Genomic DNA, 23,267 nt, shown 5'->3' with positions numbered 1-23,267 from the left:
CGCTTTTCCATTGGCTGCCGAAAAAGTCGCCTCTCGCAGCCAATCAGAAGATGCATTTTCCGATCCGGCCGAGTGGTATAAAATGCGGACGTTGCACCAACTCAGAGTTACTTCTTCTCCTTTCGTGTTCGCTGTGTTGCTGTTGCTGCTGAGTCGCTGCGATGTCCGGTCGCGGGAAGCAGGGCGGGAAGGCGCGCGCCAAGGCCAAGTCGCGCTCGTCGCGGGCCGGGCTGCAGTTCCCCGTGGGCCGCGTGCACCGGCTGCTGCGCAAGGGCAACTACGCGGAGCGCGTGGGCGCCGGCGCCCCGGTGTACCTGGCGGCCGTGCTGGAGTACCTGACGGCCGAGATCCTGGAGCTGGCGGGCAACGCGGCCCGCGACAACAAGAAGACGCGCATCATCCCCCGCCACCTGCAGCTCGCCATCCGCAACGACGAGGAGCTCAACAAGCTGCTGGGCAAGGTGACGATCGCGCAGGGCGGCGTGCTGCCCAACATCCAGGCTGTGCTGCTGCCCAAGAAGACCGACAGCCACAAAGCTAAAGCCAAGTAAGCGCCGAAGAAAAAGTACCACCAGCTATCACGTGAAACCCAAAGGCTCTTTTCAGAGCCACCCACTTTGTCTCTAAAGAGCTAGATTGCTTTGAATTTTTAAAAAGTTCGGTTAATAGAAAGGGCTTTTATCATTAGCCGCCCCCCTTAACCGTTTTTTCTCAATGTTACCAACCGGTATTATACGAAACGCCAGGAAGTGTCCTAACCTCTAAAGGCTTTTCCCAAAGCTGGTCACTTGTATTAGGATTCACTCACCCCCTTTGTATTACTAAAAGTTGGGGATCGTACACAACAAACTTAATTTCAGCTCTTTTAAGAAAATTTGGGTGGCTCTAAAAAGAGCCGTTTGGTTTAAACACGGAGCAAGACTCCTCAGTAAGGAGGCTCACTTCTTCTTGGAGGCTGCCTTCTTTGCCTTGGCCACTTTTGTCTTCGCGGCTTTCGGTTTAGCTGCCTTGGGTTTTAACACCTTCGCCTTAGCCGGGCTTTTCGCAGGTGCCGCCACCTTCTTGGTCTTAGGAGTCTTTGCTGCTTTTTTGGGACTTTTGGCTACTTTTTTGGCCGCCGGCTTCTTCGCCTTCTTGGGGCTCTTCGCAGCCACCATCTTCTTGGGCTTCTTAGCGGCGCTGGCGGGCTTCTTAGCTGCCGGCTTTTTAGCCTTAGCTACAGAAGTTTTCTTTTTGGGAGCTTTGTCCTTGACTTCTCCCGGTTTCTTACTGAGCCGGAAAGAGCCGGAGGCGCCGGTGCCCTTGGTCTGCACCAGGGTGCCCTTGCTGACGAGGCTCTTGAGCCCCAGCTTGATGCGGCTGTTGTTCTTCTCCACATCGTAGCCGCCGGCGGCCAGCGCCTTCTTGAGCGCGGCGAGGGAGAGCCCCTTGCGCTCCTTGGAGGCGGACACGGCCTTGGTGATCAGCTCGGTGACGCTGGGCCCCGCGGGCTTGCGGGCTTTGGAGCCGCTCGCCGCCTTCTTCGGCTTCTTGGCGGCGGCTTTGGCGGCGGGCGCGGCGGGCGCTGCCTCAGCGGCAGGGGCGGGCGCGGTCTCCGACATTGCGACGTGCGCGAATGCGGCGGCTCTGGCGGTGCCGCCTTTTATAGCAGCGTGGCGGGCGCTGATTGGTTCGCTCCCGAGCGCGCTCCGCCCCCTGCCCGCTCCCCTTGCCGCCTGCCTTGTGTTTCTTCCCAATCAAAATTTGGTTTTTTTTCTTAAAAAATCGGGACCTCGGCACCCTGTTTCTTATCATTCCTACTGAGGACAGAGGATATTTTTGTCTTGCGATGTTTCTTTCAACCGGGACTCGAAATGAGTTTCAGGCAAGTCACTAATCCCTGAGTTTGGAGATTGCATGACTAGCTAGACTGTAAGATTTTTATTTCTCCGTTTGAATTATAACTTTGCTTTTGACACCACTGTCTCAGTGACACCGGAAACATGTTTCTGACAGGGTTTTCCATCGAGGTGATGCAAAATGGGGGTAATCCCGAGAGTTTATTTTAGCGTAAATTAGCTTTGAAAAAATGCAAGTAACACAAAGTAGTCGTTCAGCTCTCTATCTGGGTTATGAGTTGTTTTCCATTACACAACATAATTTCTTTAAAATAATGAAACCTTTTAACACAATGCCCTTTTTATCTCTAGTAGGACTTGGTAAAACATAAAAGAAAGACAACTTTCATCAGAAACATTTATCTGAAAGCAGCTCTCTTAAATAATTAGCCATCTTTACAGTCCCAGAATAACACAGAGAAGTTGCTTCTCTGTCCCTCTGGGTTTTGTGCGCCTTTGTATTAATATTTTAATGAACTACATTCCCATTTTTTTCATCCAAAATACTTATTTTAATGATGCACGGTAGATAAACCAATTCATTTGTATGTTCTTAAGGTAGTGTTTATTATTCTGCTTAATGTTACATAATATTTCAGGAATATGGCAGGCACGATTAGTAATTTTACAAAAAGGAAAATCTATACAATCAAAATACTGTGTACATGTTTTCATTATGAAAAACAGACATAAATCTGCAGGCATTTCATTAATAAAATAATATAATTCAACGGAATTAAGCAAATAATGCTCTCCTCAGAACTGCTGAGAGAAGCAATGACATGGCTTTTTCCAGTGGATGATTATTGTGATGTGGAATAAATTGAATGCACATAAAAATTATTTTTTCTTGAGATGAGCTGGATAGCAAATGGATAGTCATGTTTGAACATTTCTGGGAAAGAATCAGGGACTCCAGTGATTGATTAATAATTGTAAATGCAGTTATTTAGCTCCTTTCACCTTATCTTTTGATAATAAAATATCACACCCTGTCTTGTGAAGTTTTGATGAAGATGGGGTCAGTTTCATGGACTTGTCAGTGGTCCTAGATTATCTTGACTGAGGTGTACTTAAAGACCCTCAGGAGATGTGGTGGCATATCTGAGAGGCTTTTTTCTAGGGAAGACAACCAGCAGAAAAACATTATGTGAGGGAGGATAAAAGCAGAAGCTGAAGTGGATTTGGTTCTGTCCTGATTCTATATTTTATGATAGTTTCATCTGCTGAATCCACTGTGAATTTCAGGTTGTGAACTACATTGGCACAGATGTGAACCATTGGGAAGGGTACACACCACTGGGGAGAAATTCCTGGGTGATAATTCTGCAACACATAAATTTCCTTCAAATTCTGTAATTTAATCCATTCTAATCACTTAGAGTCACTAGTTCCTTTATCTTTAAATTCTCTTGAACCTCTGCAAATGCATTTTCCTGGATTTAGGCTAAGCCTCTATCCTACTTCACCTGAATGTAACAGCACATTCCTGCAGCATTCTGTGTGCTTTCCTAAAAGCTCCTTTTCCTAGCTCTCCAAAACTTTGAACACCTAGCTGGACTTTTAAAATTTTGTTTTTCACAACCACATAGACAGTTACTTTTAGGCTAAGTAAAGAAGGAAATGGAAAGAAATCTTGCAAAGTTTTTCAGGTGGAGGAGGGAAGGAGAAACAAGTTTAATTCCTTTAATTTATGGCTGGACATGCTTAAAAAAATTTCTTCAAATATTATTATGTGCTCAGTAAAAACAAAATTATTTCTTCTATTTTTCCCTTATAAAAAGTTGTCAAGCTAACAGACCTTTTATTAAATACCAGTTGGCCTTGGGCTGATTGGTTGAAAAATCACAGGCACAGGTAGTGATTTCCTTGATCCTTCTGGTAACAGACCTTTTTTAAATACAGTGGACAGAGATATTTGGAAGTGATGGACTGGAATGTAGTTTCCTCCTCCTTCTGGAAACATAACAAGTAGGACTGGCACTGCTACAGCAGATATGAGGCCCTGGAATAGAAGGCCACACAATTGTGAAGTGAGCATCTCTGGGGTAGTGGGACCTCCTAAACCAACACCATCTGCACCCCACATCAAGATCTCCTCTGTTTTGAGGAAAAGAAGGGTAATTTTAATCAGACACTCCCTTCTGCAGGGCACCAAGGGCTTGGTATGTTTGGCAGACTGCTTCTCACACATCAGGCACAAAGAGTTAGAGTGGCTGGGGTAACATCAGGCTGTCACTAGTGGGGTTCTGCAGGGCTCCATCCCCACCCAGTTCTCTCCAATATCTTTGTTAGCAACTGGCATGCAGGGCTCAAAGGAATACTAAGTCTGCCATTGACACTAAACCAGGAGGAGTTGTCAACTCCCTCAAGTGCACAGAGACCTTGACAAATTAAGAGAGATGGGCAATCATGAACCATATGAAATTTAACAAGGGCAAGTGCTGGAATCTGGACCTGAGACAGGGCAGTCCTGATTGTGTGAGACTGAGGGATGAGATGCTGGAGAGCAGTGCCATGGAAAGGGACCTGGGGGTCCTGGTTGATGGCAAGTTGAACATGAGCCAGCAGTGCCCTGGCAGCCAGGAGAGCCAGCCCTGTCCTGGGGCATCAGGAACAGCATCTGAGCAGCTGAGGTCACTTGGTCTGTTCAGCCTGGAGAAGAGGAGACTGAGGGGACACCTCATCACAGTCTACAACTTCCTCATGAGGGGAAGAGGAGAGGCAGGCACTGATGTCTTCACTCCTGTGACCAGTGACAGGACTCAAGGTAATACCATGAAGCTGTGTCAGGAGAGGTTGAGGTTGGATGTCAGGACAAAGTTCTTCACCCAGAGGGTGGCTGGGCTCTGGAAAAGGTTCCCTAGGGCAGTGGTCACAGTAGCAGCCTGCCAGAGCTCAAGAAGCATTTGGAGAATGTTCTCAGGCACATAGTTTGACCCTTGGGCACATGGCCAGCAGTTGGACTCAATGGTGCTGATGGATCCCATCCAGTTCAGCTTATTTTATGATGCTATGATTCTATGAAATTTTTCCAAAGGTCATCAGGAATTCAAGAACTCCCTTTTCTCTTATTCTGGTATGGATAAGTGCTTTCAGGAAGTTCCTTCCTGTGAGTCCATGTGACTTGGTTCAGTACAGAATCATAGCATGATTCGTGTTGGAAAGGGTCCTTTAAAGATTATCTAGACCAACATCATTGTAGTGGGCTGTAAAGGTTTTAAAATCAAAACAAGTAAGAGACTCCAAGTCAGAAGTACAATTTAATAGGAAAAAAGATTAAAAAACTAAAATACAGGCAATAGTACAGAAGAAAAACCACTGACAGAGTCAGAACACAGCCTGACACCCCGTTAGTTAGGGTGGTGGTAGCATCCAGATGAAGTGGTCTTGTTGAAGCAGTGATCCTGTAGAAAGATCTGGTAGCTCTTGTCCTCTGGAAGCCAGTAGGAAAAGGCTGCCTTGGTGTTCTAAATCTCAGTTTTGATGTAGGTAGGAAATGTTTGGCTCCTGCCCCTGGCTGGAGCGTCTCCCAGTGGGATGATGTGATTTTATCACTCATGCAGTGGGATTCAATGGCCCATTAACAGAAGATATCTTCCTGGAGGAAGGATGGGTGTGGGAAAAATAAAGAACATTGCCCCACCTGGTTTTTAGCAGATGGTCCATTAGCAGATGATATCTCCACAGAGATAAGAATCACTGCCACACCTGATTTCAGCAGATGGTGATAGAATGCATACCTTTGGGTATACCTTTGCATTGTAACCCAGGACATGGGAGAAGATTGGATCAGGTTGCTCAAAGACTTATCCCATGTGGCTTTGAAATCTTCATTGAAGGCATCAACAACTTCTTTTGGCAACTTGTTCAAATGCATCACACCACCTTCACAATGAAAAAATTCTTCCTTGGAACCTATTTGAATCTAACTTCTTACACTTTTTAAACCTTGCACCTTGCCCTGTTACCACAGGCCCTGGTGGAATGACTTTCTCAGTCTTTCTTATAAGTGGTTTTCATATATCAAAAGGCCACATTGAGGTGTGCCCACAACCTTGTCTTCTCCAGGCTTAACAACCCCTCCTCTCCCAGCCTATCTCCATGGGAGAGGTGTTCTAGCTCCCTGACCATTTTCATTGCTCTCCCATGGACCTCCTCCAAGTCTTTCTTGTACTGGGGACCCCAGAGGCTGATGCAGTACTCCAGGTGAGGACTCATTAGAGTGGAGTGAATGAAGAGAATCACCTTCCTCAACCTGCTAGCTGTGTTTTTGGGGTATTTTATGCAGCCCAGGATACAACTGGCTTTCTCTGCAGCAAATGAACATTATCACCTCATGTCCAAATTTTCATCCACCCTTATCTCTGAGTCTTTCTATGCAGGACTTCTTGCAATCAGCTCATCCTGCAGCCTGTACTGATAATTGGAATGGCCCTGACCTGGGTGCAGGGTGATGAATTTGATATTGTTGAGCTTTATGAGGTTGATGTGGATCCTCTCATCAAGCCTGTCAAGGTCCCTCTGCATGGTATCCCTTCCCTGCAGGAATCAGTGGCACCACTGAGCCATGGTGTCACCCACAAAATTGGTGGGGGTGCACTCAATCCCACTATGTTATTGATGAAAATACTCAACAATATCTGCGTTGCAGCTGTATCTGCTAATTCCCTGAAGGTCCTGGGATTAATCCCCTTAAGTGTCATGGATTTATGCATATTCAAGTTCCTCAGATGATCTTGAACCTGCTCTTTTTTACAGCAAGGGAGTGACTTTGTTCCTCTAGTCTATGCCATGAGTTTTACAGACTTAGGAGGTGGGAAAGAAAGTCTGTCAGTGAAAACTGAGGCAAAAAACTTGTTGGGTACCTCAGTCTTCTCTTTGCAGTAGTCACAAAATCTCATGTCTTTTTTACTGGGGATGGGGGTGGGCATTTTATTTAGTCCTCCTTTTCTGATCAGTGTACTTAAAGAAGCCTCCAATATTTTTCACATTCCTTGCTATACTGAGTTGCAGAAGTACTTCAGCTTTTCTGATTCAATCCCTACACACCTGGACAGCACTCTATGTTCTTCCCAGGATTTATGTCCCTGCCTCCACTGCCTGTGCATTTACTTCTTGCACTTGAGTTTGACCAGGTCTTTACTCAGACATATTGGTCTTCTGCCTTCCTAGCCTGCTTTCTGACATGTGGGAATCAAGTCCACCTGCTCCATAGGACAAATGTCCTTAAATAACTTTCAGGTCAGTGTTCTTCTCCTTGATACCTGAGGGCAGCTTCCAAGGGGTTTCCATATCCTATTTTCTTAAGCAGCTGAATGATTACTAAATTCAGTATCTTGTCTCTGTAGTTTGCCTGGCCCATATCCCTCAAATTTCTGATAGTTCTGGGCTCAGGCAACAGCCCAGGTTACCACTATTCTTGACCTCTTCAATTAGTTAATTTTTGTTGGCAAGAACAGGTCGAGTAGTGCTTCTGCTCTGGTTGGACTTTCCTTCACCTGGATAACAAAGTTATCTTCAACATGCTCTAGGAGTGTCCTGGGTAGCTCATGGCTTTCTGTGCCACGTTTGCAGCAGATGTCAGGTTGATTGATATTCCCCACAGGAACCTGTGAATAAGATGTCACTTGTAGTTGAAGAAAGAGGCTTCAGCAGCATCCTCCTTCCTTTTTTTGGGTGGCCTATGGTAAATACCAACCATCAGTTTTGTTTTTTTTTTATTGGCCTGGCCTCTAGTTTTGTACCCAGAAATGCTTAGATGTTCATCACTGTTTTTTCTAACACAGTTCTCTGCTTTTTTTTTTTTTTTTTTTTTTTCATAGAGCACAACCTGCCTCCACCCTTCTTTCCTGACCCTTCTGAACAGTTTATAGCCATCAATTTCAGCACTTCACTCTTGTGATTACTCTCACTATGTGAGATTAATCTCCCTACTTAAGTGGACTGTGTCTGTGACTGGCTTTCAGTGTTTTCTCAGGAGGATATATGGAGACATCCATCTCACAGACACAGCTGAGGGGGCAGGAGTGCAGCCTGTAGTGTGTTCTTCAAACAGGGTGATCCAGTCAAGCATGAAGCTGCAGCTGCAGAGCCCCATTAACATGTTTTTCACCTGGGGCTCCCTAAGTCTGCACAGTAACTCCAATATTTTCTCAAGCCCTTCCTGATGCTTGTGCTACTGATTAGTGATACTTCATATATGTTGTGCAGATAAATTAATTCTGACTTTTGGGGTCTTCTGGTACAAAACCCCCCATAACTAAAGTCACAGAGTTACTCAGGGCATCTCAAACCTGCCCTTTATGTGATTGAAGACTTTGTATGATTTGAAAGACATTTTCTCTATGCGTGATGAATTTTATTTAGAAACTGATTTATCATGATATTCAAAACCATAATATATTATTGCATGAGTAAAAATACTTCATGTCTCGATAGGGAAGAACTTATAATTACATACTGTTCAGTTTACAGCAAAGGACTCCTCCCCATGACAAAAGATTGGCATGTTTGTATTCATAGAGATTTAAAGTCACCAGATAGAACAGCAATCTCTTAAAATAAAAAAATCCATGGGCAGAGTTATGGTAGGCATTAGGCAAGAAATTTAGATATTACACAGATACATCTTACTTTTTTTTTTTTCTTTTTTTTATTTTAATTACTGTCATACAAAAATTCCCAGATTTTTTCAGGTTTTATTTTGGTTCAAAGCAAGACAGAAATAGTTCCTTAATCATGCCAGACCACAAAATTTTTGGTAACTTCTCTGCTCAGTTAAAGGATAAGTTCAAGAATCAGTTCAGACCAATCAATCAATCAGTAGAATTACTATGATCCTTCTTAATATTTAATGCTCATGATGAGTGGGGCATGGAAGGTAAAACCTGACACTGAATGCAACACCAAAGTCAAGGTGTTAAAACTAGTAGGTGGAGTACAGAGTTTCAACTCTGAGAAAACTTGAAAAACAAATTAGTTTCAAGTCTGACAGAGGAAAAGGCAGAAAGAATGTCCAACCATCAAGAAGTATGTTTCCCTTTTGGGAACAGAATTATCTTGCATGCAGAAGAACAAGCAGAGCAGCAAGGAAATCTGCCTGTAAATTGTTACTGTGATGAATAAAATATTTTTGCTCTGCATTTCTGTCCTAAGGTTTGATTTTCCATCATGCATAACCAGCAATGGGGACCAACTTCCCTTCCAAATGTCATTCTGTGATCTGGGAATCAGTTGTTACATAAATCTGAAAGCACAGAAAATGTTAGGAGAGGAACAGACTGGTCAAATGTCTCTGTGGGCTGCTCCTGTGGGAAGACAGTATTTTACAAGAATAAAATGATGTTAAAATCCCTGTCTGAAATGTGCAAATTTTTCTTTGCCACTCCAATTTCCTTGTATCATGTTGATACATCCACCCTGAGCAATGCAATCAAATTACTCATTTGCAGCTCTATACAGAATTTTTTCCTAGAAAGACATCAATCTAACTCTTCAGTTAGTGGGGACTCTAATGGTTTTGTTCCTTACAGGTGCAGTTCAGTAAGAAATTACTAAAGAAAACTTGATTTATACTTCTTGGATGGATTTGGGGTTGTTTTTAGTATGAAGTTTTTTATTGTTGCGGTGAGGTTTTGTTTGTTTGTTGGGGTTTTTGAGGGGTTGTTTGTAGGGTTTTTGTGTTGGTGGGTTTTTCTGTTTGTTTTTTTTTTTCTTAGCCATGACTCCCTAGCTGTTACTCACTATCTTTTTCCATGGCACTTCCTCATGCATAATACCATATCCACCAGTGCATATAGAGAGAAGACTTCAACAGCCAGTCAGTGGCAGAGAGATGACCCATCTTCAAAAATTTGTCAGGAAGAGAGTTTTAATTTATTTTCTTTTCATCTTAAAAAAAAAAAAAATCCTGGGACCATGAAACTTTTCTAGATCATATGCAGGCAAAAGTGTTAAGGTGGTTGTTAAAATATTTGTTGGTGTCAGTGATGGTTGCCATGGTTTTGAAGAGAGAAAGCACTTCATACTGTCACTGAGAAGAGGAATTTTCTCTCCATCCCATGCCAAGATATTTTCACCTTAAGAAACTGTATGAAGCTCTTCTTGGAAAGCTAAGGATAGCACAGAAGAATAAGATTAGTTAGTGATAACTGATGTGTTGATTAGGTGGAGTGTGGCTTCATGGCCAAATCCATGCACAGGTATGCAGCAGACCCCAGTGCTCTGTACATAGAATCAAAATGCCACATTGGTCTCTTTAATTTTACACACTGCACTGTACAAAGAACAAGTTTTCATACAAGATTTCAAAGGCAAAGTACAAAAGATACTGAGCTTGCACAGAAATTTGTGATAAGACTTGGATAATTAACAGAGCAAATTGATGCTTGGAATAATGCAGTATCAGGCAGTTATTGTTTGTAGAGCAGCACCTGGGAACAGTGAAGGAGTAGTCAGAGATGAAGCCAGGTGCAGAACCTGTGATCAGGACCTAATCCAGGCTGTGACTGCTCTCAGAGCTTCTGAGAGCCACTGAGAGCAACTGTTGAAGAAAGGCACAAAAGGAGTGTATCTGAATCTCACTATATTGAAATTCATGATGCACAGGGGAAAAACCCACCTATCTCTGAGCCAATGCATGCTTTGCCCTGAATCAGCTCTGGTGCTGCATAAGCTGGGCTTCCACAGCACGTGTTCAGATGGCAATCAAGGCCACCCTATAACAAGACAAAACTGATGACAAAGAAACATTGGCTCTAACACAAACGGTGTCTTTTGGCAACAACATAATAGAGGCCTCAGATACTTCAATTTCCAATGCTATGTATAGTCTGTCACCTAAAATTTTGTTTTGGTATAATATGTGCCTTCACCAGGCAAAACCTGTCCGAGATCAGGAGAATCCTGTAAATGTTAAGGTCCCAAGCTGCTCCCTCACATTATCCGAGCAGCCCTTTCCTGCAGCTCCTCTTGTGATAGAAATACTTTCCTTTGTGACCAGAAAGAAAACGGGTGGAACTTGGGAATCAGTAATCCAAGAGTTACTGGGCATGAGGCTGGCTGGATATTTATATCAATATTAAGGCAATAACTTCACAAAGAGCACTAAAATGCTTCCATATTAAAAATGTGCTATTCCTTAGCCTGGGGTTTGTTCTACCATCTACCACAATGGTGGTCTAATACTTCAATTTCCTGCAAGGTGCTTAAAGTCAACTCAGCTAAAACAATCAGAGGAGTTTGGATCAGCAAGATCTTCCTATTAAATTCCTTCTTCCCAGCAACCATCTCCTCGGCTGTCCAACATCAATCTCCGAGAGCACCAAGGTTCTCACCCAATACACCAGATCCAAGCAAGCTGCTTCTGTGCTCTGTGACAGACCTCCTGGACACCTTTTCAATAAGACAGCTGATGCTACAGTGATCTATACTTTGCTGTCCCGTTTAAGTATTTTTCCGGGAAAATAGAGGTAATGGTGTGAAAGCATTTTAAATTTTGAGGAAAATGGGACGGGCGTTTTTTGCGGTAAAAGTACGTGTTCTACATCGGCATCAACTAAGAAATGAACGTTCATAATTCGCTTAAAACCCTATTGGAGCCCGCTTTCGATATATGCAGGGTGTGTTGACAGCAGATTAGACGAACGAATGCAGTCGGGGGTCTCAAAACTGCCGATACAAATCTGGTCCTGCCTGCGAGTACATGGTGTTTCCCTGTTGAGCTACGCGAATGGATGACGGTGTGAACAGGGAGAATTCAGAGCACGGACTAACCTCTGCTCCGGTTTTTGTTTTTTTTTTTTTTTTTTTTTTTTTTTTTTTTTTTTTTATTTTATTATGGTTTTGGGTTTTTTTGGGTTTTTTTTGCTTTCTTTTTTGTTTGGGTTACTTTCTTCTTTCTGATGGGTTTTTTTGTTTATTTTTTTGGTTTTTGTTTGTTTGTTGGTTTTGGTTTTTTATAGCAAAAGGCTCCGGGACATATGCCCTGTTTTCTTTCCTCCCATCAGTGTGCGTTCTCGCCCTCGAACTGCACAGTCCTGAACAGGGGGTAGCACCGAGCACAATCACCCCGCTGTGCCGCTTCCCGGCTTTCGGCCGCCTCTCTCTCCCCCCAGCGCCCTTTCCCCGCGCCCCCTGAGCTCCGCCGCCGAGCAGCGCACGGGGCCGCGGGCGGGCGGGCAGAGCTCGGTCCGACCGGAGTGAGGACTGCGCGGAGCCTCCCCGCGGGCGGGCCCGGCCGCCGCACGCGCCTCCCGACGCGGCGCTGATTGGTGGCGCTCGCGGCTCGCGCGCGCTTCCCCGGGCCGCGCTCCCGCAGGAGACGCGGCGCTCGCAGCGGGCCGGGCAGCAGCCGGGAAAGCTCGGCTTGGCCCGGGAAGGCGGCGGCCGCCTGCGCCTTCAGCCTTCCTGCCGCGGCCTCGAAACGAACACGGCTACTGAGCGGGAAGAAACCGCGAGCTCTCGGGAAAGGAGGCGGCTGCCGGCGGCAGCTTTAGCCAAGGGTCCCGAAGTCGGAGATGAACGCGAGCGGAGCGGCTTTGGGGAAAAGGGGGGGCGAGCCCGAGGCTCGGGCAGCGAGAGCGCTCTGTACTGTTCGCCTGCGGCGCTGCCGCCCCTCCAGTCCCTCACAAGCCGCCGTTCCGAGGGGGCGGGGGCGGAGGGAGGATCGGGCGCGTTTCCCCGGAGGCGGGGGCATTTCCAGGGCCGGCGCGAAGCGGCCAATGGCAGCGGCCGGTGTCGCGCGGGCGGCCAATGGGCGGGGCCGCGGGGCCATAAATAGCGGGGCTGCGGCGCGCCCACGGCAGTGCGGAGCGAGCTGAGCGAGAGTCGCTGCGGTTGTGAGCGATGGCGCGCACGAAGCAGACAGCGCGTAAATCGACGGGCGGGAAGGCGCCCCGCAAGCAGCTGGCCACCAAGGCTGCCCGCAAGAGCGCGCCCGCCACGGGCGGCGTCAAGAAGCCGCACCGCTACCGGCCCGGCACGGTGGCGCTGCGCGAGATCCGGCGCTACCAGAAGTCCACGGAGCTGCTGATCCGCAAGCTGCCCTTCCAGCGCCTGGTGCGCGAGATCGCGCAGGACTTCAAGACCGACCTGCGCTTCCAGAGCTCGGCCGTCATGGCGCTGCAGGAGGCCAGCGAGGCCTACCTGGTGGGGCTCTTCGAGGACACCAACCTGTGCGCCATCCACGCCAAGCGCGTCACCATCATGCCCAAGGACATCCAGCTGGCCCGCCGCATCCGCGGAGAGCGCGCATAAGTCTCCTGCCGAAGCCTTTCCCGGCCAGGCACTGAGGCAACACACAGACCCAAAGGCTCTTTTAAGAGCCACCACGTGTGCAATTAAAGAGCTGTTCGCTACTCTAAGGGTACGGTTATAGAAGTTACAGAGGGAAGAAAACATCCCTTGCTAGGGGGGCTTGTTGGTATGTGCAAAGTTGGATTTATTGTAGCAGTCCCGCAATGATATAGAAAAGAAACTTAGGAGTTACTTTTAACAATAATTTCGGCTACAGTAGCAAAGCTTATAATGAGCCCCAGGAAATGTTTACTTATCCTGGAGCCAGGTAGATTTTTTTAAGTGCGTAGTTTTATCCCATGGCAATTGCAGACATAGTCGGTTGTGTACTCTCCCCTCCTTAGAAACTTTGTCATGAGGCGCTCACATGGATGTAAACTCGCATTCTGCTTGGACACTATGCTTACCCTCCTTGAGTTACTATATTTTCATATTTCCTCCCTCTGATTTTCAAACCTGTTTTTCATCAGTGTTTGCAGCTTTTCCTACATCTCTGAATCGCAGGCCTTAACTAGATGCTGTAAACCAAAATGTGACAGCAAATTCAGGAACACCCATAAGGGGGCAGCAGAAACGAAGAAATTACTTAGGATTAATGATATTGAGGTCTGAAGCGGATAATAAGTAATTATTTAGAATCTCACAGTAAAACAAAATATAAAGTAATTGCTAAATTAATATTTTCATGTGTTTGTTTTAAAAAAAATGTATTTCTCCGTTAGGGAAGACCAATTAAGTGCAGAGCTAAAAAAATGTATTTACCAATAAGTTTTTAAGAATACTTTGAAATATTTCGTATTTGTCTGTGGTATGCGTATGAGGGGATAGCAAAAACCGGTATAAGAGAGCACTTTAACCATTTCTGATCTCACTTCTCAGAAGATTTTGATTGACTAAAGGCACAAATGAGATGGATGGCAGGGAGAAGATGCCTCTCCCAACACCCGACAATTAAAGCAACTCATGTATAACAGGAAAATGAAATCGTCAGCAAACTTCTAGGCCCAGTAGGGAAAGCAAGATACTATCCTAAAAAACGCATGTAATACCTAGTTATTACTTATATTTAAACTACTGAGACACACAAAGCTGTTTTCGATACTTGGGGTTAAGTACTTACAACTAAGCTAGTTAAATAACACGTTATGAACAAAGGTTCAAGGAAAGTAAAGCAGTGAAAGCTCTTTTTTAGAGTATGTGGGTGGCTCTTAAAAGAGCCTTTGGGGTTGAGTGACGGTCCGAGACGCCCTACTTGGAGCTGGTGTACTTGGTGACAGCCTTGGTGCCCTCGGACACGGCGTGCTTGGCCAGCTCGCCGGGCAGCAGCAGCCGCACGGCCGTCTGGATCTCCCGCGACGTGATGGTGGAGCGCTTGTTGTAGTGCGCCAGGCGCGACGCCTCGCCGGCGATGCGCTCGAAGATGTCGTTGACGAAGGAGTTCATGATGCCCATGGCCTTGGACGAGATGCCCGTGTCGGGGTGCACCTGCTTCAGCACCTTGTACACGTAGATGGAGTAGCTCTCCTTGCGGCTCTTCTTGCGCTTCTTGTCGCCTTTCTTCTGCGTCTTGGTCACCGCCTTCTTGGAGCCCTTCTTGGGCGCGGGAGCGGATTTGGCCGGCTCGGGCATTTTAGCAGCAACCACAACTCAACGACACAGCAAGCACAAGGACCAACAGCTGACAACAGAGACGCTCTACCGGGAGCCGCCTTTATAGCGCCGCCGCCGTTCATCGCCGCATCGCTATTGGCCCGGCCTCAGTTCAGTGCGCGGCGCCGAGATGCTATTGGACAAATCTCAATCCGCTTTTCCATTGGCTGCCGAAAAAGTCGCCTCTCGCAGCCAATCAGAAGATGCATTTTCCGATCCGGCCGAGTGGTATAAAATGCGGACGTTGCACCAGCTCAGTGTCTCTCCGTTTTGTTTCGTGCTCTCTGTGTCGGTGGTGCTGCTGAGTCGCTGCAATGTCCGGTCGCGGGAAGCAGGGCGGGAAGGCGCGCGCCAAGGCCAAGTCGCGCTCGTCGCGGGCCGGGCTGCAGTTCCCCGTGGGCCGCGTGCACCGGCTGCTGCGCAAGGGCAACTACGCGGAGCGCGTGGGCGCCGGCGCCCCGGTGTACCTGGCGGCCGTGCTGGAGTACCTGACGGCCGAGATCCTGGAGCTGGCGGGCAACGCGGCCCGCGACAACAAGAAGACGCGCATCATCCCCCGCCACCTGCAGCTCGCCATCCGCAACGACGAGGAGCTCAACAAGCTGCTGGGCAAGGTGACGATCGCACAGGGCGGGGTGCTGCCCAACATCCAGGCCGTGCTTCTGCCCAAGAAGACCGACAGCCACAAAGCTAAAGCCAAGTAAATGCTTTGTGAGGCTAGTCATAACCCAAAGGCTCTTTTCAGAGCCACCCACATTTCTCATAAAGAGTTGAGCCACTGTTATTTTTTGTTATATAGAAAGAAGACAGATACGTAAGTTGCCTTTTTTTGTTTTAATCTTTGATCTTCATTTCACTAGTTTTTTCCTTTTCGCGTGGGGGGTAGTATTACTGTAGGTTTTTTTTTTCTTATCAAGAAAACCTTTTTATCTCGAATAATTTTCGTTACTGTTGTCTTTTTCAGAATTTCTAAATTGACTAATGTATGACAACTTCAATGGGTATATCTTATTAAATAGGGATATTAGAATGGCGTAAATACCATGTCCTGCCCAGACGGCTCTGACTTTGCTCTTAAGTGTTGTGTTCAAGTATTAGAGGACAGTATGCAAGTCTTATTAGCTACCTGGATTTTTTGTTTCAGAGTACAATAAAGGAGCTAATCACTGTTGCATGTAGGTGTTTCAGAGAAGGGGGATGGGGACAAAAAATTTGCAGACAAAAAAAAAAATAAAAATTAAAGCCCTGAACAGTATTATGTAGTCCTCGCAGTGACCTAGAACAAATTGTTTCTCAACAGGAAGGGTGTTCCTCGCCTCGGGCCCCTGACTGATCCACTTTTGCTGCCTTTTAACACTCGTGTGTCGAAGAGTCCCACGGGCTTCCCTTGGAATTGTAGAACACTAGGGAAAGTTTTCAGGCAGGGAGGACTTTCCAGTGTTGTCAGGGAGCAGCCTGATCTGCTGTGCCATTACGGTGGTGGTCACTGAGTTACAGCAGAAAGAGCACGATCACTTTCAATTTCATTTTTCTGGCACTGATCACTGGATTCACACCCTCTTCCCCCTCTGTAACGGGGAATTTCGAGCCGGTACTTCGTTTTGGGAGAAAGCGAGTCATTCTTAAAAAAGCTTCTGCTTTTACAGCAGGTCACAGTGTTGCTTTAAAGTTTAATTCTCTGGTGCTGCCCTGCTGGGTTCTGATTTCCTTCTGGCTTTAACGAGGCTCCTCCTCTTCTTTTTCCCTTAGCATCTTGTTCAGGCTCTTGGCTGCAGAAGCCAGCAGCTCCTTGGCTTCCCGAGACTGTCTTGCAGTTCATGGCACTGCAGTCATGGGAGCAGTTTTCAACATCTCCACCATCCGGTACAGGGAAAAAGAGATGAGACTTAACATCTGTGATCTGGTGTTCAATGAGTTAAAGTCTCCTAAAACTGAGTCTGTGGTAAGTTCCCCTTTCCACAGGGGAAGGAAATCTTTGTCTCCTTGTTCCACATAATGAAACTGTCCTCTGCATGTTGTACTGTTAGCAAACAATGGGAAAGACTGCTAAGAAAAAAAGCATGTGTGCATCATCTCAATGTTGAGTGACTGGAATAAAAATTCAGGTTTGTAGACTGAAGAAAGTTCCAATATAATTAATAATTATTAGTAGTAGTCATTCCTCTCTTTTTTTAAATGCTAAAATATATGCTTAGTCATTATGTACTTGTAGTTTTGAGGTACATGCATAGGAAATAAAGCCAAAAATTAAAGATAGACCTACGTGAGGTCCTGAATTATGAAGGACTGCAGGACCTTGAATGTATATTGTACAGCCAGACCCACTTGTGAAAATGCTTTATAGATGTGGTTTTCTAAAAGTGGGCAAAGTGGGCAGAACTGTTGTGAAAATATATGTATTTCCTATCAGTGCTGGTGTGAACATCAGCAGCCTCCATTGATTGGCATCTATGGATTTCAGGATGTTTCTTTAATAAATTGTTTTTGCAACAGCAGAATGGGAGGGGGAAGTAAAAATGGGATCACTTAGCAATTCTGATGGGACAGATCTTTGGGCAGGGCATCAGCAGCCCCCCATGTCATCTGCTGATGCTGCATCCCACACTCAGCTCCCTCTCCTCCCTGTGGAATGGTGGGATGCACTGTGACTCCCAGAATGATGAGCTGGCTGTGCAATAAAACAGAGGTATCATATATGCATTTGTGGTTTTGGTTTTTTTTCTTTGTTGTGTGTTTTGCTATTTAATTGCAGGAGTTTTACATGGGCACGTTAAGGAGGTGATCTCAGCTAAAGCTGAATTATCCCATTGCTGTATAAATACAGCAGGGGTGAGTAAGAGTGCTCGGCTCCCACCAGGAACCATCATTTCTCCAGGGATAAGGAAATCCTTTGGGTTTCTTGGCCAGGCTATGACAGATATTTTCCTGCTCCCTGATTTAAGGACAAATCCACCTTTGGGAGAAGGGAAGTGGTTGGATAACACAGGATGAAGCAAGGCTTCACAGTGGAATGGGGGTGTTTTGGGATTAGGAGCTCATCAGGTTTTGTTATTCTGTGGCTTCCACCAAAAGCCTGGACTGGAAGAGGCACCTGGGAATAGCAGGGAGAAGGCAAAGAAAAAGATGGGATATATGCTGGAATAGCAGAGCATGACCCTGGATTTTTGAATCCAGAAACAAGGTATTTCCTTTTCAGTTTGACCCCAACCCCCACTTAAAGTGTTTTTTACTTTAACATTGTCAAGGAACAAAAGAAAAGTAGGCATTATTCAGTTCAGATAAAAGCTGTAAATTACTCACAGCTCTTTGGCAGTTTCCTGATGTTTCCCCCTGTTCTTTATACCTGCTGAGAAATGTGAGCTGCTGTGGTAAGTCTGAAGTACTACATGTATACACCCTATGAGTTTTTGCATGACATAAAAGTATCAGTTAAGGCTAAAACTCCAGCAGCTACGTGTGCCTGTGAAATGTGACCATTTCACTTATTCCGTGGGTTTGTAGCAGCAATTTCAACAGTCCCTGCATGTTGAGAGTAGAACCAACTCAGATAAATTTGGCTCCCTGAGCCAGCTCAGCTGAGTCCAGGTCTGCCTGTGGTGCAGTCTGTCCAGTCTGATGATGCTTGGAGCCCAAGCAGAGGCAGCTCTGTTTAAAGATGTATTTTGATGTGCTGAAAGATTTGGACTATGCCATTCCAATTGTAGTTTTTCTCCTCTTTTCTAAGTGGAATGACTGAGGACACTTAACCTTGCTGTGTCCCAAGAACATAAAGTGAAAAAAAAAACCCAAAACTTGATCATGTGGATTGTTCATATTGTTTATTGTTGCAGTGGCTGCTATTTGCTATAAAAGAGGATGCATACCAGAGATGTGTGCATTTCTTCACAGCTCTGCACAAAAGGAGGACAACATCCTTTCATCTGTTTGAAGTTTAGATTTCAGATGTAGCACTCTATGTGTGCTCTCTTCCTTTTTTTTTTTTTTTCAGGAATTATTTCTTCTATTTTCCTATGGCGTTTGTAAGTAAAAAAATCTACATGCAATATAAGTAGGAGTACAAGCACAAAAATTTTGTGGATCTTACATGGGATGAAAATTCTGACCTGTTCTCTAATTCTTTTCAATCCACTTATTTTCTAGTTGTAAAATGAATTATGTTCAGAATTGCTTCCTGAGATGCTCAGTGTTAAAAATGAAAAGATGATTTTTTTGATTAATATCTTCTATCATTTATGACAAGGAATGCTTTTGGAGCAAACACTTTGAGAGGACTACAGTCAAATAATTTACTTCTTTGTTGCCATGAAAGAAATATAACTGAAAACACCCTTTACACCTAAACAGGCCTCTGGTTCTGTGACCCCAGTCCTTGAGGAAAGAGCTGCCTCTGCTCATTGTAATGCTTTTCCTTCCTCATAGGTGTGTGAGGTGGAAAGGGAAAAGTTGCCAGCTGCATTCCCATCTACTCTTAGCCCTTTTCCATACAGTAAGATTTGTTTTGAGCTGTGCTGTTCTCTGAATGGCATAACCCTTAGATCAGGTTTTTTGACCTGAAGTCTCATTTTATTTTAATTTACCATCTAACCTGGGTAGATTTTCATCACTGGTTGAAAATATTGCATTGCGGTGTGTGTTAGACCAAATATCCTTTTCCCTAGCTGCAGTCAATATTTTCTCCTGCATCTGTAATTATGTTAAAAAAAATTAAAAAAAAATATTTAAAATGAGAATAAAGGCCTCTTGGAAACTAGCCTTGCAATATCTTCTCTTGGTGTCAGGTAATTACATTCTGTAGCCATTAAAAAAAATATTTCAAGTTTGAGAGCAGATATTGCACTACTTCATTAATATAAACAAAACAAACATTAAAAAACAAATGAAAAAAACCCCACCAAAACTAAAAATTCTCAAAAAGTCCACACCACCCCAGGAAATCACAAAAAATTGCTACAGAGGGTCTGTGACTTTTTCAGGTTTTGGTCCAGGTATATAGCATCTATTTCTTATTTCTGATTTACTGTTCAGTAAGTTAACTAAAGAATACAGATATTTGTTTGCCCAGCTGGTGTATTTGACTTTTGCAGAAATAAAAAATTGTGTGTGTTTTCTTTTTTAAACATGATCAGTAAACACAAATTTTACTGCAAGGATGGTCATCTAGAGAAGATATATATTCTCCAGGAGTGATATTAACTTTATTATTCCAGAAGAAAGTATAAGAGGGGTGGTTTTTTGTAATTGATTGTTTTTTTCTTAAGTATTTTTTTTTCTGGTTATTTACTACAGGACTAAACTGTAGTGTCACTCTGATCATTTGAGATACAAAACGTGGCTGACAAGAATATTTGTATTACCAATACCAAAATATTCCCGTCATTTCAGATGCTGTGAATCAAGAGGCATTTTGGAGGGTAGATTAAGAGACAACATAAAGTGTCTATTTATAGATGATGTGTCCAAACACTTCTCAGTTTTAAGAATTGTTGGGATTAATAACTTGGTTTTGCACTGGAAGATCAACAAGCTGGGGCCCTAGGCCACATGAGCTGATGAGACAATAAACTTCTGTAATAAAAATAATGTCACAAACACAGAACTAGTTGAACCTGGCAGGACAGAAGAAGAATGAAGATGGACCAAGAAACCAGAACTTCAGGAGGCCAGCCCCAGTGACCAAAAAAAAGATCAATATGTCATCAAGGGATCAGCACCAAGAATAAATTATTGGATTTGAGGATTGGATGATGGGTTGCACAGATATAATTTGGGTTCCAATCTGGTGTAGGGGGTTCCTCTTTGGAGGCACCCAGCTGTATCTGCTCTGCACACTGGATAGATAAACTACTCTCTGAATTGGAAACTCATCTTCAAAGAGGAACCAAGGGCAGGAAAAGTGTGTGAGGGGCATCTGCTTAGTTCCTTCATGGCCCGGTGGCAGCAGTAATGGTACCTGCTCTACCAGGATGATGTGTTTGAACACTTTCCCTCTTACTGAAGCAGGCTGATGCCATCTCACCAGGGTGTCGTTAAGAATACAAAGAGGACTGCTCTGAAATAAATAGGTAATAACAGAGAGACTTTATTCTAAGCACTGTTAGAAAAATAAAGAGTTGTTACAATCAGATCTGATGTCAAATGCTCGAAGTATGTTCAGAAGTTCACATTGTTTACTTGAAATTTAGGATTATTCAGATTCAGTTTGAAAGTGATAATGGCTTTCATCTGCACCTATGGTGGGATGTAATTATCCAAGAATGAGAGGGAGTGACCCCGAAAGCCGCAGTTTGAGTCTCATTAGTAGCTATGTGATAAAGCCTGGTAGCTGACAGTCAGTCCTGAGTGTCAGGTTTCTAAGAATTTAATTGTTTCGTTAGGATTAGTGACAGATAAATGCAGAAAAGGACAGATAAAAAAAAATAATCTTCACGTCTTTCCTTACTTCCAAGAACCTAAAGCAGTCATGGGGAGAAGCAAGGCAAGTTACTGTAAAAAAATCACATGAACAGTAGAATTATATTGACACCTGTGAGAATAAAGGAGATATTAGAAAATATTTCTGAGTTATATTGATCTGTTTTATTTCCTTAAGTTAAATGTCACTTATCACTACAAAAGTTCTTTTATAGTATAGTGCACTGTACTCATCTCTCACGTCTGCATCAAAAATAACCCTAATGACTGAGCACCATCAAGTGGTAAATCTTATTATAGCAACGCTGTGCCTGGATGAATATCCATTAATTATTTCGATTCCTTCCCGACTAGAAATATCCAGAAATTTTCTATCCTTCAGTTTACAAAACACGTAACAAAGAAACGTACAATAGTATGGTTTTAGTTATATGTAACAAGATATAAAAATTTTTGCAATAATTTAAGGAGAGCAGCCCCTAAAAAAACCACCCTACGCCCCCCATCCATTTAATTCTTTACAGATACACTGCAGTTAGTAAAAGTTTAATAAGGCAGTAAACTCGAGAGGAGCATTTTGGCAAACTAACCCTAGTACGCAAAAATCAAGAAACCTTACAAAAACAAAAACAAAAGCAAAACTAAGCTAAGAAATCTAACCCCCGCAGGAATACTCCTAGGAGGAAGATTCTACAGTAAGAAGTTCTAAGGTGTTCTGTCTTACTTGATTGCACAGCTCTTTTATTGAAAAAGTGGGTGGCTCTTAAAAGAGCCTTTGGGTTAAGCGCTATTTTCAGGAGGTGTTTACTTGGAGCTGGTGTACTTGGTGACAGCCTTGGTGCCCTCGGACACGGCGTGCTTGGCCAGCTCGCCGGGCAGCAGCAGCCGCACGGCCGTCTGGATCTCCCGCGACGTGATGGTGGAGCGCTTGTTGTAGTGCGCCAGGCGCGACGCCTCGCCGGCGATGCGCTCGAAGATGTCGTTGACGAAGGAGTTCATGATGCCCATGGCCTTGGACGAGATGCCCGTGTCGGGGTGCACCTGCTTCAGCACCTTGTACACGTAGATGGAGTAGCTCTCCTTGCGGCTCTTCTTGCGCTTCTTGTCGCCTTTCTTCTGCGTCTTGGTCACCGCCTTCTTGGAGCCCTTCTTGGGCGCGGGAGCGGATTTGGCCGGCTCGGGCATGGCGATCACGGCTTGTCTCTGCACACCACGAAACACCTCCGGATCCGCTCAGGAGCGAAGTGAGGGGCGCCGCTGCGTAAAACGCATTTATAGCTCCAGTATGCAAATGAGAGGTATCGACTCTGCACATTTTCATTGGTCAAACCAAAAACTATGTCATCACTAATCATTGTTCCCGTCTGATTGGTCAGAATTGGATTCGCTTTATCATTGGCTGCCTGCACAAGACCTACTTCTCAGCCTATCAGCGAACGGACGAGGTTGTAAAGCGAGAGCCGAGCTGAGGAGCGCTGAGTCTCTGATCTGCAGCACGGCGTGTTCCTGTCCGAGGGCAGCGAGCGAGGGAAGATGTCCGGTCGCGGGAAACAGGGCGGGAAGGCGCGCGCCAAGGCCAAGTCGCGCTCGTCGCGGGCCGGGCTGCAGTTCCCCGTGGGCCGCGTGCACCGGCTGCTGCGCAAGGGCAACTACGCGGAGCGCGTGGGCGCCGGCGCCCCGGTGTACCTGGCGGCCGTGCTGGAGTACCTGACGGCCGAGATCCTGGAGCTGGCGGGCAACGCGGCCCGCGACAACAAGAAGACGCGCATCATCCCCCGCCACCTGCAGCTCGCCATCCGCAACGACGAGGAGCTCAACAAGCTGCTGGGCAAGGTGACGATCGCGCAGGGCGGCGTGCTGCCCAACATCCAGGCCGTGCTGCTGCCCAAGAAGACCGACAGTCACAAAGCTAAAGCCAAGTAAACCCGCAAGTAGCGCGTTTGCTTTTCTGAAAAAAACCAAAGGCTCTTTTCAGAGCCACCCACAAGGTCCTAAGAGAGCTGAGTTACCCAAAAAACAGTGACGGCCGTT

The 23,267-nt window shown here is 45.3% G+C and overlaps 7 protein-coding genes across 8 annotated transcripts in view; 4 read left to right on the top strand and 3 right to left on the bottom strand.

Annotated features, from left to right (window-relative positions):
• The first annotated feature begins 69 nt into the window (after nt 1–69).
• Nucleotides 70–636, top strand: LOC306801133 (histone H2A-IV). The gene has a single exon (XM_079303877.1). The coding sequence runs from the start codon at nt 162–164 to the stop codon at nt 549–551; it is 390 nt and encodes a 129-aa protein (XP_079160003.1). The 5' UTR covers nt 70–161; the 3' UTR covers nt 552–636.
• A 257-nt stretch (nt 637–893) lies between these two features.
• LOC306801695 (histone H1.11R-like) lies at nt 894–3,045 on the bottom strand. The gene has a single exon (XM_079304962.1). The coding sequence runs from the start codon at nt 1,599–1,601 to the stop codon at nt 939–941; it is 663 nt and encodes a 220-aa protein (XP_079161088.1). The 5' UTR covers nt 1,602–3,045; the 3' UTR covers nt 894–938.
• A 9,626-nt stretch (nt 3,046–12,671) lies between these two features.
• Nucleotides 12,672–23,267, top strand: part of LOC306801457 (histone H3.2) — a 40,114-nt gene continuing 29,518 nt past the window's right edge. Inside the window, exon 1 of one of the 2 annotated variants that reach the window (XR_013774092.1) lies at nt 12,672–13,191. Coding sequence is in view for 1 of the 2 variants with exons in the window: in XM_079304562.1 (XP_079160688.1) it covers nt 12,726–13,136 (411 nt within the window). In the remaining variant the exon portion in view is untranslated. Of the gene's footprint in view, nt 13,209–23,267 lie in introns of those variants that run through there. The other variant, XM_079304562.1, reaches the window with a different exon arrangement.
• Nucleotides 14,371–14,842, bottom strand: LOC306800828 (histone H2B 1/2/3/4/6). Its single transcript, XM_079303207.1, has one exon. The coding sequence runs from the start codon at nt 14,802–14,804 to the stop codon at nt 14,424–14,426; it is 381 nt and encodes a 126-aa protein (XP_079159333.1). The 5' UTR covers nt 14,805–14,842; the 3' UTR covers nt 14,371–14,423.
• LOC306801459 (histone H2A-IV) lies at nt 15,102–15,615 on the top strand. The gene has a single exon (XM_079304564.1). It carries the CDS (start codon nt 15,140–15,142, stop codon nt 15,527–15,529), a length of 390 nt encoding a protein of 129 aa, XP_079160690.1. The 5' UTR covers nt 15,102–15,139; the 3' UTR covers nt 15,530–15,615.
• On the bottom strand, nt 21,990–22,546 carry LOC306801132 (histone H2B 1/2/3/4/6). The gene has a single exon (XM_079303876.1). The coding sequence runs from the start codon at nt 22,419–22,421 to the stop codon at nt 22,041–22,043; it is 381 nt and encodes a 126-aa protein (XP_079160002.1). The 5' UTR covers nt 22,422–22,546; the 3' UTR covers nt 21,990–22,040.
• LOC306801131 (histone H2A-IV) lies at nt 22,614–23,169 on the top strand. The gene has a single exon (XM_079303875.1). It carries the CDS (start codon nt 22,770–22,772, stop codon nt 23,157–23,159), a length of 390 nt encoding a protein of 129 aa, XP_079160001.1. The 5' UTR covers nt 22,614–22,769; the 3' UTR covers nt 23,160–23,169.

The sequence above is a fragment of the Erithacus rubecula genome (assembly GCF_903797595.1).
Source record: "Erithacus rubecula genome assembly, chromosome: 4".
NCBI classification, from domain to species: Eukaryota; Metazoa; Chordata; class Aves; order Passeriformes; family Muscicapidae; genus Erithacus; species Erithacus rubecula.
This window is presented reverse-complemented; position numbering and strand designations above follow the sequence as displayed.

Excerpts from the sequence above, each read along its gene's own strand:
- LOC306801133 (XM_079303877.1), top strand. The coding sequence starts at position 162 with ATGTCCGGTCGCGGGAAGCAGGGCGGGAAGGCGCGCGCCAAGGCCAAG.
- LOC306801695 (XM_079304962.1), bottom strand. The coding sequence starts at position 1,601 with ATGTCGGAGACCGCGCCCGCCCCTGCCGCTGAGGCAGCGCCCGCCGCG.
- LOC306800828 (XM_079303207.1), bottom strand. The coding sequence starts at position 14,804 with ATGCCCGAGCCGGCCAAATCCGCTCCCGCGCCCAAGAAGGGCTCCAAG.
- LOC306801459 (XM_079304564.1), top strand. The coding sequence starts at position 15,140 with ATGTCCGGTCGCGGGAAGCAGGGCGGGAAGGCGCGCGCCAAGGCCAAG.
- LOC306801132 (XM_079303876.1), bottom strand. The coding sequence starts at position 22,421 with ATGCCCGAGCCGGCCAAATCCGCTCCCGCGCCCAAGAAGGGCTCCAAG.
- LOC306801131 (XM_079303875.1), top strand. The coding sequence starts at position 22,770 with ATGTCCGGTCGCGGGAAACAGGGCGGGAAGGCGCGCGCCAAGGCCAAG.